Consider the following 13,124-nt stretch of genomic DNA (forward strand, 5'->3'; position numbering starts at 1 on the left):
TTGGATTGAAATGTAAAGTCACTAAATCTCTACTATAACGTCCTATACAGTAAGAGGAAATAATTGTTGACCCTACATTTGACGACTATTATTATAATAGTAATAATTATATTATTGGGTATTGTCCACAGTAATAACTGTTAAATTACATGTACATGTAATACGTAATTGTAAAGCGCTTTGAGTGCCTTGAACAGCACTCTAATAAAAAATGTAAGGAATTATTATTATTAATATACCTGTATAGCATTTGTGACGTTCCAGCCAGCCTCCCAGGTGGTGATGGTGTTCAGCCCTTTGGTGCCGGGGTTGGGGCTCTGAACAGGATTACCCAAACTCATCTTTGCTATCTCTTCTTCCAAGTTGGTACCAAACTGAGAAGTCCCCTCCACAGTCTCCTCTCCTTCCTCTCCACGCTCAGAAATTCTTGGCTTTTGCATATTCCCTCTAAACATCCTGTAGGATTGTGTCTTGTTCTCCTCAGTGTTGTCGGTCTCAGAGGATATTTTCCCTTTGCCATAAATGTTGGAGTTTTTAAACCAAAAGGAGTCTGAAGTGGAAACGGCTGAAGTTATGGTGATGGTTCTGGGTCCGGTGGAGATAACAGTGGCTCTGGTTTCTTTAAGAGTTGGACTCTCCTGCATAAAGGTGCTGTTTCTCCTGGTGTCCTCAGAGCTGTTGTTTCTGTTTGTGATGTTCTCCAAAGGCAATCTGTTGTCCTCACCATAGGTTCGGCTCAACTCATCGCTGTGGGTCAGAATCAGCATCTCTTCGTCCTCCTGAAAAAACCTGCCAATCAAAACAAACCACTTCAATAAATGAGTTAATGTTTTTTGAGTCATCAGTTACATTAGTAATATACCATATTGAGTGTATTTGGTTCAATACAACTGTTCTTATCATATTATTCCTTCCAAAGGTCATAATGAGTTTAAGAATACAATGGAGTCTGCTTTGGATATCTTGAAAGGACAGCCTCATTACCTTTAAAGAAATGTCCTCATATTTGTGTAATCTTTAGTTTAACTTGAACAAACTATACAAAATATGTATATTGACAACAATACTATTATGCTAAAGGGACAATAAGTGTTATTGATTGACTTGTAAAGTACCTTGTTACTCTGACTCTAGAAAATCCTATATTGAATAAATACCTTTATACAGAAAAGTTTATACTATCAATGAATTTAGCAGATACTCTACATGATGCACAATAAAGTTTAACATGAAGAATGATGATGAACCTACTAATAATCATAGTTATTTTTAGAAAAGTAATTATTTCGATATGAAAATAAATAGTAGGCTACAGTAAATCTATAAATGAATGTATCCCATATTGTGACTCACCTTGATGTCCAGTCCAGGTGCAGTCTCGACACTGCCCGGCCCCACAGAGACCCAGCAGAGCTCCAGGGCTGCCCAGAGCTGCGAGCCCAGCGACGAGAGCCCATCTTCAGCCTCACTGTGCGCAAAGTCAGCCTCTCTGCCTCAGGAGGTCTCTGGGTCTGGGGAAGATTGACTGACACTGGACACATAAACAAACTCCTACAAAAATATCCCCCAAACACACACACTCACAATGTCTGCCTGTAGATAATCTGCAAAAACACACACACAATTGCACAAACACTCTTGCACAGGTGTGTGCAGTGATTGACAAGTTGGTGAGCTGTAACATTTTAATATAGCCGTGTTTTCAACAGTGAAGAAGTAAACAGCTTTAATGGCCTTAACGCAGGGATAAAGTTGAGGGTATGACTTCATTCACTTTCATTAAATGCGGGATAATTTGCAGTTTGAGTTTAGCCCCAGACTGTGGTGAGTTGTGCAGGGCAGCAGGAGGAGCCACAGAACAGTTGTGTAACTCACTTGACAAAACTTGACCATAACTTTTGTCCAACTCTTCACTTCTGAAGTTTTCTCTACTTAGTTCTTTCTCTCTTCTTCACCCTGCTATGCTCTTTTGTTTGTTTTTTCCAGAGCTGTGCTGATGCAACATTTCATTTTCTTTGTAGCATTTGAAGCTTTTCTTTCCAAAATTGCTTCAGTTTTGCAGCAATTGATGTATAATACGCCTTAAACCCTGTAATGGTTTAAGCAATTGTTAACTTAAGCACATGTTTACAATTGTTGGCAGCAGTGGGAAACATTATTTTAATTACAGTACTGCTTTGAAACTCACTGGATCTCATCAAAAAGTAATCCGATTACCCAATTTCAGGGTTACCATATGCTCGCAATGATCCCAGAATTTAAAGTTTCAAAAAAGTAACCCAAGTAAATGAATTAATCTGCTATATACTAAAATACCTATTAGGAACTTTATCTTAGTATTAGTCATTTTACTTCACACTTCTACACCATTACGTTTCTAAGGAAAATGTGGTATTTTTTTACATTTTACATTCATTTGCCAGACATAAGCTAATGATAATGTACATACATTAATAATAATGTACGCAAAACACAAGCTCACCTGATACAATGTGGTGCATTGCTTGATATGGGCCTTTCTGATGCCCAATGGTAACTTTTATAATCAATACTGCAAATACATGTTTGTTGTAAAAAGTTCTATCTATCTAATTTTCAATTCAGTTCACCCCTCCTTTGCCCCATGTTTAAACCTGGAGAGAAGGGGGAGAGAGTAGAGGAAAGGGAGGAGTAAAGAGAGAGAGAGACTTTGGATCAACTTTCTCTGAAACTTCCCTCTGACTTTAAACGCATCACACGGAGCTGCGCTAGAGGACCCCAGCGCTGATTCCACAGCGCACGCGGCACAATATCAAACTTTTTAAAGCAGGACGAAATGAAGCGACTCCGGCTCGTGCTTCTGACCGCGTTACTATGGCAATGCTGCCATGCCCAGCAGAGAGGTGAGTCCTCCAGAAGCTGATAGATAAGATTACGGATCAATACACCGATAACTGTGCTCAGGAGGAGTCATTTACCGGAGCACAACACTCCCATCATGCATCAGCCCGCTGTCACTCACACGGCTGATGCTCATTTCCCGTAATAAGCTAATCAGGCCCAGGCTGGCTACACCTCTGCCTAGATAGATAAACTAATATAAATCCAGGAGAAAGGCTTTTAAACGTCCTCTCATCACTGTGGCAAGCTGACACGTGCCATTAATCACACTTTGTTTCTATGAGAGCAGGGTTTCTTTAGTTGTTTAGATAAAAAGGAAAACGCATGATAAACACTTAAGCACTTAAGAGAGCACTTTACGCACACATCTGTTTACAGTCCTATTATTTAGTTATATATTATTCCAATCAGCTGTATTGTATTCCCCTACAATATTTAATTTAAAATTCTGTTTTTATCAAAACTTACTTATACTTACTTGTTTGGGTAAATAACTTGCTTTGTTTGCATTTACTTACACCATTGTGTCCATTGCAACATTCTCTTGTTTCATTTCTTTTTCTTCTTGCAGTGTTTTCATTTGATCTATTTTTTGTCTTGAGTATATTGTTTGTGTCATTGTTGGAGGAGCCTGAACTACTCTGAAGCTATTGTGCATATGACGGTAAAAGACAGATAGAAGATGGTTGTTTCGAATACTGTTTGAATGGTTAAAAAATCAACTTAGCCACTTTGGTGATATCAATGTCTAAAGTCAAGGAAACTGTGTGTTTAGCCTGTAGTTTTTGAAGAGTATAACATCAGTAGCTTATAAACTGTAGCTGGGTGACTTCAACATAATTGACCAAAGGAAACATCCATTAGATCTAGGAAAGCAAAGGCATAGCTGAGATCCTAAAATCCTTTGAAATGTCTTGTTAAATTAGGACCCCAACGTTTGTTGTCTGTTTCTGAGGGATCTGATAAGAAACGTTGCGAAAGAATCATCAGTTGTTGTTCTTTTTAGACTCATCAATAAGATCTACATAAAAGACATTGACCTATAGTTAGTGTTGAACTGTACTAATACAACAGACATATGTCCCTTGTATTGCCCTTTTGCAGTAACTGCTTGGCCAACAGGATGTATCCTTAACTGACATTTAGTCTGGCTCCCTGGGGAGTCTTGTTTTCAACTTTTCACATAGTTCAAGAACTCAAGTCACTCACAATGTTTGTCTATGTGACATTCATTTATGCTACAGATGAAGGCTTGTTTCAGTGCCATTATAAAAAAACATCAGATAATTGTTTGCTGTTTGTAAAAGCAGGTATTTGACAAATAGTGAGGTTATTTTAACTTTGGACAGTGTACAATATTGGTTTTGGATTGGATGCAGTTTGCGGATGAGTCACTGTCCAAATGATATGAGGTTCAGATTGTCACTGGCATTTCATTTTGAAGTTAAGAATGTAATGTGACCATCTGTGTTTTAGTCATCCTCAGTGTTTTCCTAAAAACAAACGATAAATCGCAACATGCCCTGAAGGTTGTTCACCCTAATTATAAAATAACATTTATTTTTATTTTGTGATATTTAGAGAGAGATAAGATCAGTCTCTGAGTTTTTTGCCACCACAACCAAACAACAAAGGTGAAGTAAAGTCGTTATTGTACATTATTTAAAACCTTAACAGCAGCATCTATTTTCAGAAGCTGTGTTTCTCTGAATAATCCTCAGATCTCATCTTCAACAGATTTATCATACTGTTTTCTACCAAAGAAATGTTCCTTTTTTTAAAATGGTGTTGACAGTTTGTTCTGTGGATTATCCAAAACAAACTCTGAACATCATGAAACACGCTTGCTGTTTCTAAAAGACACATAACGTTGAATCGGCTGAATGAGATATTATTTTCAATGCCTTAAGTACCACTAGCAAAATCCATACACATGCTGCTTTGATGTGAAGGCAAACATCTCAGATAAATCTCTCAAAACCCAGACAAAGATAACCACATCCGTGTGCATGCCTGGATACCAACAGTGCTAAGAGAAATACGATCTTCTTTGTTTTTGTCATTTAAGTGAATCAACCCTTTAAAGATCAAGAGATGCGAAATGCACTTGAAAAGAGCTGCTGCTTTTGTATAACTGTAGTTGTGTAGTTGTGAAGGTTAATTATGTTCTTGTGTGTTAGGGCCGTGACATTCAACAACAAAAAATGAGAAACAATTATGCCCTTAGAGGAGAAGGGGATTGACAGCTGGGCCAAAAACAATATAACAAAGCACACAATAAGATATTCATGCAAAATGCTGATTCTTATTATTAGTCAAATTACCGCTTTTACAAAACTTACTAAGGATCGGCCATTTTCTTCTTGAACAATAGAACAAACATGAAGATGAAGCTGTTTGAGTGTGTGTAGGGTGTGTTGACATGTGTGTGTTTGGAGCTTGAATAATCAGACAAATGTAGTGCTCGTCATGCTTTTTTTCTATTTATCCTGTTCAAAACATCTCCAGCTACTGTTTAACGCAGGAGTGCTTTGGACCACCTGCAGAGGGGAGGGGGGCTGCCATCATGATGTGTGTGTTTGTGCGTACGGTGTGTGTGTGTGTTTGTGTGTACGGTGTGTTTGTGTGTGTGTGTGTGTGTGTGTGTGTGTGTGTGTGTGTGTGTGTATAAGAGAGAAAGTGAGTAGAAGAAGGGCGGGAGAGGCCATCTGCATTAGGAGCCTCATTACCAGCCATGTCAGCCAGGCATGCTCTCTATCAGTGACGGAGCTCAGAGAGACACCGGGAGATAATCAGAAAGAGGAGGAGGAGGAGGAGGAAGAGGAGGAGGAGGAGGAGGGATGAAATGGAGAGGAAGGAGGGTGCGCTCAAGAGTTATAAGGCATTGAAGGATACATCAATGATAAGGATTGGTGAAACAGGTAGAATAATGGTTCAGGGGGCATGAGAGAGAGAGGAGGAGGTTGAAGCAGCAATATTGAGAAAAGGATTGGAAGTATACACAAAAGCTATATGGAAATTAAATCTTTTGAAACAGATCCCTCAGTATAAAAATGGTTTTAATTCTGGTTTTGAGGAGAGGGATCGAGACACATTTGTTGATGATGAAAAGACCCTTTTTTTTTGGGCAACATTGCAAGAAAAGTTGGGTGGAAAATTGCTCATCACTGTAGACCAGGGGTGTCTAACTCTATTTAATCGCGGGCCACATCAGCATTATGGCTGCACTCAAAGGGCCGGTTGTAACTTTAAGACCATATAAATATACATATATAAATATATATATAAAATAATGTATTATATTACATTATTGCCTCTGCATTGGATTATTATCAGAATTAACCACGTCTGAAAGCAGAAGTCTGGGGCAAATACTTGCAAGTCTCTTCAGTGAGAATGTCACACAATGATTTTAAAAGAAAAGCCAAATTCTGGAAAAAAAGTCCAAATCAAAAAAAAGAAATTTATATTAAAAAAAGAAGTGACATTTAAAAAAAGAAAAGAAGTGACATTTTAAAAAAAGAGTCACATTCGGAGAAAAAAGGCATATTTAGAATAAAAAAAGTTTAATTCTGAGAAAAAAGTCTAATTTGAGATGCATTGTGGGATATGTAGTTCATAGGCAACGTGCTTCTGTAAATCATCATGTAACCGTATAATAAACATATAATATTCATTCAGAGCTCTTATGGGGCCACAGAAAATGAAGTCACAGGCCGGATTTGGCCCCCGGGCCTTGAGTTTGAAACCCCTGCAAGACCCATAGGCAACTTTATTGCGTATTGTTGGCTTGACTGGTTTTATACTGAACCGCTAGTTGATATTGCTTTGTTGACAACGGGGAATAAATTGCTGTCAATTTTGATAATTGAGTGGTATGAGTTAGCAGTTTAACTCTTCAGGTATCCCTCTCTCAAAGTCAATGGGAAATCACCTTGTTAGTGGCTGTAAGTTATGTGAGACGAAAAAGACCAAACGTAAGGGGCTTAAAGCCTCCAAATGTGATGCTTTTTTTGGTTTTCTGTTACTTTCCATGTTGGACTGTTAGAAAAAACAAATAATGTAAAGATGTTATCTATGGGTCTAACTTTTTGCGGACTGATTGATAGCCTTTATTCTTAGATAATAATTAGTCGCAGCCTATGCACTAGGTTTTCATATTGGATGAAAACATTATAAGTCAATACATGTGGAGTTGAATATTCAATTCCACTGACTGCATCATCATAAAACCAGAATAGACCAGATAAATCAGCAAATGTAAAGTAAATGCAATATATAGTGGACAATATGAACAAGTTTTGAGCTCTGATTTGATATGAAATAAAAGTCAGAATGATTCATGGAACTCCAGAGTAAAGCCAAACGACTATATTAATAAAATATAGTAAATTGTCATGGATGTGTGCCTGTCACCAGGGAAAATGTCTAAAGTTCGGACTAGTTGCCAGAAAACTTGACTTGTGTGAGTTATGTGTGTATTCATGTGAAAGTTATCAGCCTGGTTTGCATGGATGGATATGAGGTTACGCTCACAAGAGACACCGGTGTAATGAATCCAGAAAAGGATTGTAAACCAACTGAGAAATCAACATTTGTTTTTTAATTCCTAGTGACTTAACTGCTGTCCTACAGAAAGCTCATTCTGCATCTTCAGAAAGCAAACGGATTGATTTCCCTGTTGATGCTTATAGGACTTTAGCTTAATCAAGTGTGCTATGCTGAAAATATAAAAAATAGTTCATTTGTAAATAAAATGTCTCCTCAGAGCAGATGTGTTTTAAGTTAGGGTAATGGATTAAATTACCAAGCCAGGCTGAATGTGGAGTCACCAGAGGTTTAAGTGAATGTGTCGTGAATCCAAAGTGGATTTTTCTGCCCATCAGAGAAATCAACATTTTTATGAGGTGAATTAATCCCAAGGTCATAATGTTTTCAAAATATGTTGATCTCAGTCTGCAATGTTAATGTGAAAGCAGCCGAGCTTAGCTGAATGGATTTGGTAGAATACACCAGAGGCCCTCAGACTTCTCAGCCTAGGACTCAAATTCAGTGAATATTGTCAATGTTTCCTGGAAAATAAGAGGAAAGGGAGGGAGTGAATGAAGAAAGGAAAGGTGTCAAGGAAGAAAAACAAGGAAGATCCAATGATCCAGAAGACTGTAATTGACTTTTTTAAGAGTTTATATGGCAACATACATGTTAAACAAGCAGATGAATGCAGATTTTGGACAGACTATATTTTAGTTATCGTTGGGGTTGAAACATTATACACTTATTTTTCACTCACACTTAACAGATTCTTTATTCCAAACTCAACACCACGGTAAAAAACTAAATGAATCGGATATAGTTCAGCTTAATGTTTTTCTGTTAGGAAGTTAAAGGTGGGGTAGGTAATTTTGGAGAAACCAGCTCGAGTGCGCTAGAATTTGAAAATACACAACCTGGAAAAATCTGCCACTTCCTTAGAGAGCCCCTCCTCCAACACACACAAACGCGCACATGACCAATGAGGGCACGAGATAAGTTTGTGCACAGATGGAAGGCTGACAGGCAGGTAGGCCATCCAGTTATTTTAGCCGGGCCGGCTCAGATGATTGGTCGTGCTTTTTACAGCGCCACGGCTTCCACCGATGACATTTTTCATTGATTTTTTGTCAAAGCACTTCAGATATTCATTGCTATCGGGATGTTAAGAGCATTCCATGGAAGATAACAAAAAGTGTATCTCGAGCCGGTTTCTCAAATGTACCTACCCCACCTTTAAACAGGAGAACATATTTCCTTCAAACAACTGCATCATCAAAGCTTATTTCAAACAACCACATTTTTACATAAAATTGAACACATTACGATCATGTTAGAATTGACTACTGTAACCCAGTGTAGAAGCTGTAGACATGTGTCTTCCCAGTGTCGGTCAACAAGTCCTTGAGTGTAATGAACTCCAAATTGCTCCAGATGGGTTAATGTGGGAAGACAAACCTGTTGCCAAATCAATGTGCTCTGCCTGTTGGCTGCACTTTGTGTGGAGGAGGTTGATGTCCATAATCTATTTAAACGTGAAAGTGTGTGGTTATGAGAAGAACAAATAGTATAGGGAAGTAGATTTTTTGTTCTTGCTGTGACACGCCTTTAAATTATTGATAAAAGTTCACATTGAAAGCTCATTGTTCATTATTCGCATCATTCATTAGGCAGGCATCCCATCACAAATGAAATTCTGTCAGCGTTCTTTAATTTCGTGCTGCTTGGTGTGTTACACTCCGAGTGTGTCTGCTTTCTCTTTTCTTAATTTGGCAGATGTGAAATAGATTACTCTCATCACTCTGATGCACATGTTTGTATATGTTTGTAGCTTCCTGTCATTCCTTGTTTGTGAAGTTGTCTTCGGCTTCAAGGCAGCCAAGAATGAATCAATGACATTGTGCCAAAGACACAGATCACATGAACCCCAACAGGTGTGTGTGTGTGTGTGTGTGTGTGTGTGTGTGTGTGTTTGTGTGTGACAGAGTCGGTGTACTTAAGAGGAATCCTCTAGGAGCTAAAATTAGCCAGGTGCTAAGTTGGAACGGTGATGTATCCTTCCTGTCAGTAAAAAAAGACATGAGGCTGCAGGAGAGAAAAGAGAGAGGGATTTGGAGGCTCTGACTTTGACATTTTAAATCTTCGTCGTCGAGTTGTTTTTTCTCCTGACACTTGTCACAGTGTGCGGCAGAAGTAGGTCAGGAGGCTGATGGCAGCTAAGTGATGCCTGCTGATTTAAAAAATAAATAAAGAATGCACTTACAAAATATTACTTTCTGAATGGAACCAAGTATCAGTAGAGCCAGATGTGGAAGATTTAAATAAACTAGAGGGCACTAAGGGCACAGTTAACGAGAGTGACAAATATGTCTCCCACGTGATTCAGATCAGATTATGTCAAAATGTAATCTTCCTTCCATGAGTTTTCTTGAAAGATTGCGCCTGTAGTTAATAACACATATCTCATCCATAATCCCTAAGATTCTCATTTCGTAAAGCACCCATGGTATATTTTACATGTGTTTGTTTAAAGGAGACATATCATGCTATATTTGAATAATATATTGTAGGGCATACCTAAAAAACTACAGGCCTGTCTCTCTCCCCCCGTTCCTGTCTAAAACACTTGAACGCGCTGTCTTTAAACAACTCTCCTGTTATCTCCATCAGAACAACCTTCTGGATCCGCACCAGTCTGGTTTCAAGGCAGGTCACTCAACAGAAACTGCTCTCCTTGCTATCTCTGAGGAACTGCACACTGCCAAAGCAGCCTCCCTCTCCTCTGTCATCATCCTTCTGGACCTGTCTGCTGCATTCGACACGGTGAATCATCAGATCCTCCTTCGCACTCTCCAAGAACTTGGAGTTTCAGGCTCTGCACTTTCCCTCCTCACCTCATACCTCAAAGACCGCACCTACAGGGTAACTTGGAGAGGGTCAGAGTCCGACCCTTGTCAATTAACTACAGGGGTCCCTCAGGGCTCTGTTCTTGGTCCCCTCCTCTTCTCCTTGTACACAAACCCGCTCGGATCAGTCATTAGCACGCATGGTTTTTCATACCACTGCTACGCTGACGACACCCAATTAATTCTGTCCTTTCCCTGCTCAGAGACCCAGGTCGTCGCACGCATCTCTGCTTGTCTAGCTGACATCTCTCTGTGTATGTCTGCTCATCACCTCAAGCTCAACCTTGACAAGACTGAACTGCTTTTCCTTCCGGGAAAAGATTGTCCCACTCTTGACCTAACAATCAACATCGGCACCTCTGTTGTTTCCCCAACTCAGACTGCAAGGAATCTGGGTGTGACCCTAGATAACAAACTGTCCTTCACTGCAAACATCGCTGCTACAACCCGCTGCTGCAGATACACGCTTTACAACATCAGGAGGATACGTCCCCAGCTGACCCAGAAAGTGACGCAGGTTCTGGTCCAGGCTCTCGTCATCTCACGCCTAGACTACTGCAACTCCCTCCTGGCTGGTCTACCTCTATGTGCCATCCGACCTCTGCAGCTCATACAGAATGCAGCAGCTCGTCCGGTCTTCAACCTTCCTAAATTCTCCCACACCACACCGCTCCTCCTCTCCCTTCACTGGCTTCCAGTAACTGCTAGAATCCACTTCAAGACAATGGTACTAGCGTACCATGCCGCGAATGGATCTGGCCCTTCCTACATCCAGGACATGGTTAAACCGTACACCCCAGCACGTGCACTCAGCCAAACAGCTCGCTGCACCCGCACTGCGAGGGGGACCCAAGTTCCCATCAGCAAAAACTCGTCGGTTTGCTATCCTGGCTCCAAAATGGTGGAATTAGCTCCCCATTGAAATCAGGACAGCAGAAAGCTTACACATCTTCCGGCGCAGACTGAAAACTAATCTCTTTCGACTCCACTTTGAGCGATAGAATTACTATAAAAGCACTTATACACTAATAAAGGGCTGGCTTATCTAAAGCCAGTTGAGTAGCACTTGAAATGTTTGGCTCTATGAAACCTGATGGACTTATATGATTCTGTTTTCTTCAAGGTTGTATCTTCCTGGTAGAATGTACTTATTGTAAGTCGCCTTGGATAAAAGCGTCAGCTAAATGCAATGTAATGTAATGTAATCTGTATAAGGTATACCTATCCGTTTTTTTTTCAAAATACCAAACAGATTATGCATTTTAGCCATGCCTCATTTTGCTCTATTTTCCTCTCCTCCACCCTGTCTTTGCATGCGCTGCAGCTGACCACGCCCCCCTGCAAAAGAGGGGGGCGAGGCACGAGCGTCATGTTACCATGCTGTTACCATGCTGTTACCATGCTGTTACCATGCTGTTACCATGCTGTTACCACGCCACGGCAACCTCTCATTCCCCTGATAGGTGTAGAGTTGGCCATATAGGCGGAGCTCCTCGTCACTTACGTCAGACTATTTTCAAATCTGGATCCGTCTGTATCAGATCCGTTAAGCCCAGTTTTTAGAGATTTGGGTATGGAGCAAAATAGAGAGGGTTGTGTTTTCTGACACTTGGTGAGTTTCCTGACACACCGGGGACACATATTCATGGGTAAAAGACGTACAAAAGTGCATTTTGCATGATAGGTCCACTTTAATTTGCACTGGAAATCTACTAGATTGCTCGTTGACAAAGGCAAAACAAGGAAGAAGGAATGATGTTGAAACTTTCATGGTTTATTGCATTGTGTATCAGAGAAAAGCTGGTGATTTCTTTATTTGTCTTTTTATCAAAACAAAAGGAGAGTGGGACAAATACAGTAGAAGTTATCTTAATGCTGAAATAAAAGGTTTTATGATCTCAATTTTGAAAACACAAATAGTGACTGGAACAAGACAATGGACGTGACCATGGTGCCTATGGTATTTATACCAATGTTTCCAAATGAATTTGATCATAATTTACTGTAGGCCCACGGATGTTCACAAAGGCTGCTTTCTGATTGCACAAGCAATGCACAAACATCCGATACATAAACACAGGGTAATGTTTCATGGGACGGTGTTTATCCTAATTTCATGTGATAAGACTGGAAACATTTGCTTCAGTTTGTTTTGAATGTTTGATTATTTACACGCATCATTGTTTGTGTATTTGTCAGTGTGTGCATATCAGAATAGTGTTTTCATATTTGACTTGTGTGTGTGTGTGTGTGTGTGTGTGTGTGTGTGTGTGTGTGTGTGTGTGTGTGTGTGTGTGTGTGTGTGTGTGTGTGTGTGTGTGTGTGTGTGTGTGTGTGTGTGTGTGTGTGTGTGTGTGTGTGTGTGTGTGTGTGTGTGTGTGTGTGTGTGTGTGTGTGTGTGTGTGTGTGTGTGTGTGTGTGTGTGTGTGTGTGTGTGTGTGTGTGTGTGTGTGTGTGTGTGCTCATGTGTGTTTCCTATAGCTGTTTTGTTGTCAGAACAGCATTGATAATGCTGAGGAGAAAATCAATAGTTAATTCTACCAGGGACACAATAGCTGCTCTGCCCAGCTTCATTCTACTGTGGGCTTAGACACAGAAGGAAACAGAGCATGAGTTGATGAATTGGTAAGTGTGTGTGTGTGTGTGTGTGTGTGTGTGTGTGTGTGTGTACATGTGAGTTTATACAGTGTGTGTGTGCATGTGAGTTTGTACAGAGTGTGTGTGCATGTGAGTTTATACAGTGTGTGTGCACAAGGTTCTGCACCTGACTGTTTACTGTGCCTAAAAAATAAACAAGACTGCGATATG

At 40.0% G+C, this 13,124-nt stretch overlaps 2 protein-coding genes across 2 annotated transcripts in view; one reads left to right on the forward strand and one right to left on the reverse strand.

Annotated features, from left to right (window-relative positions):
• LOC307015253 (vesicular inhibitory amino acid transporter-like) overlaps positions 1–2,596 on the reverse strand; it is an 11,442-nt gene extending 8,846 nt beyond the window's left edge. Inside the window, 3 exon segments of the mRNA XM_079643760.1 lie at positions 240–789; positions 1,354–1,531; positions 2,483–2,596. Of these exon segments, the coding sequence (XP_079499886.1) occupies positions 240–789; positions 1,354–1,531; positions 2,483–2,501 (747 nt within the window). The 5' untranslated portion in view covers positions 2,502–2,596.
• Positions 2,597–2,719: 123 nt separating this feature from the next.
• The window catches only part of lama2 (laminin, alpha 2), a 199,125-nt gene continuing 188,720 nt past the window's right edge, over positions 2,720–13,124 (forward strand). Inside the window, exon 1 of the mRNA XM_079645313.1 lies at positions 2,720–2,882. Coding sequence (XP_079501439.1) covers positions 2,816–2,882 — 67 coding nt within the window. The 5' untranslated portion in view covers positions 2,720–2,815. The remainder of the gene's footprint in view (positions 2,883–13,124) is intronic.

Source organism: Notothenia rossii (genome assembly GCF_949606895.1).
Source record: "Notothenia rossii genome assembly, chromosome: 8".
Taxonomy (NCBI): domain Eukaryota; kingdom Metazoa; phylum Chordata; class Actinopteri; order Perciformes; family Nototheniidae; genus Notothenia; species Notothenia rossii.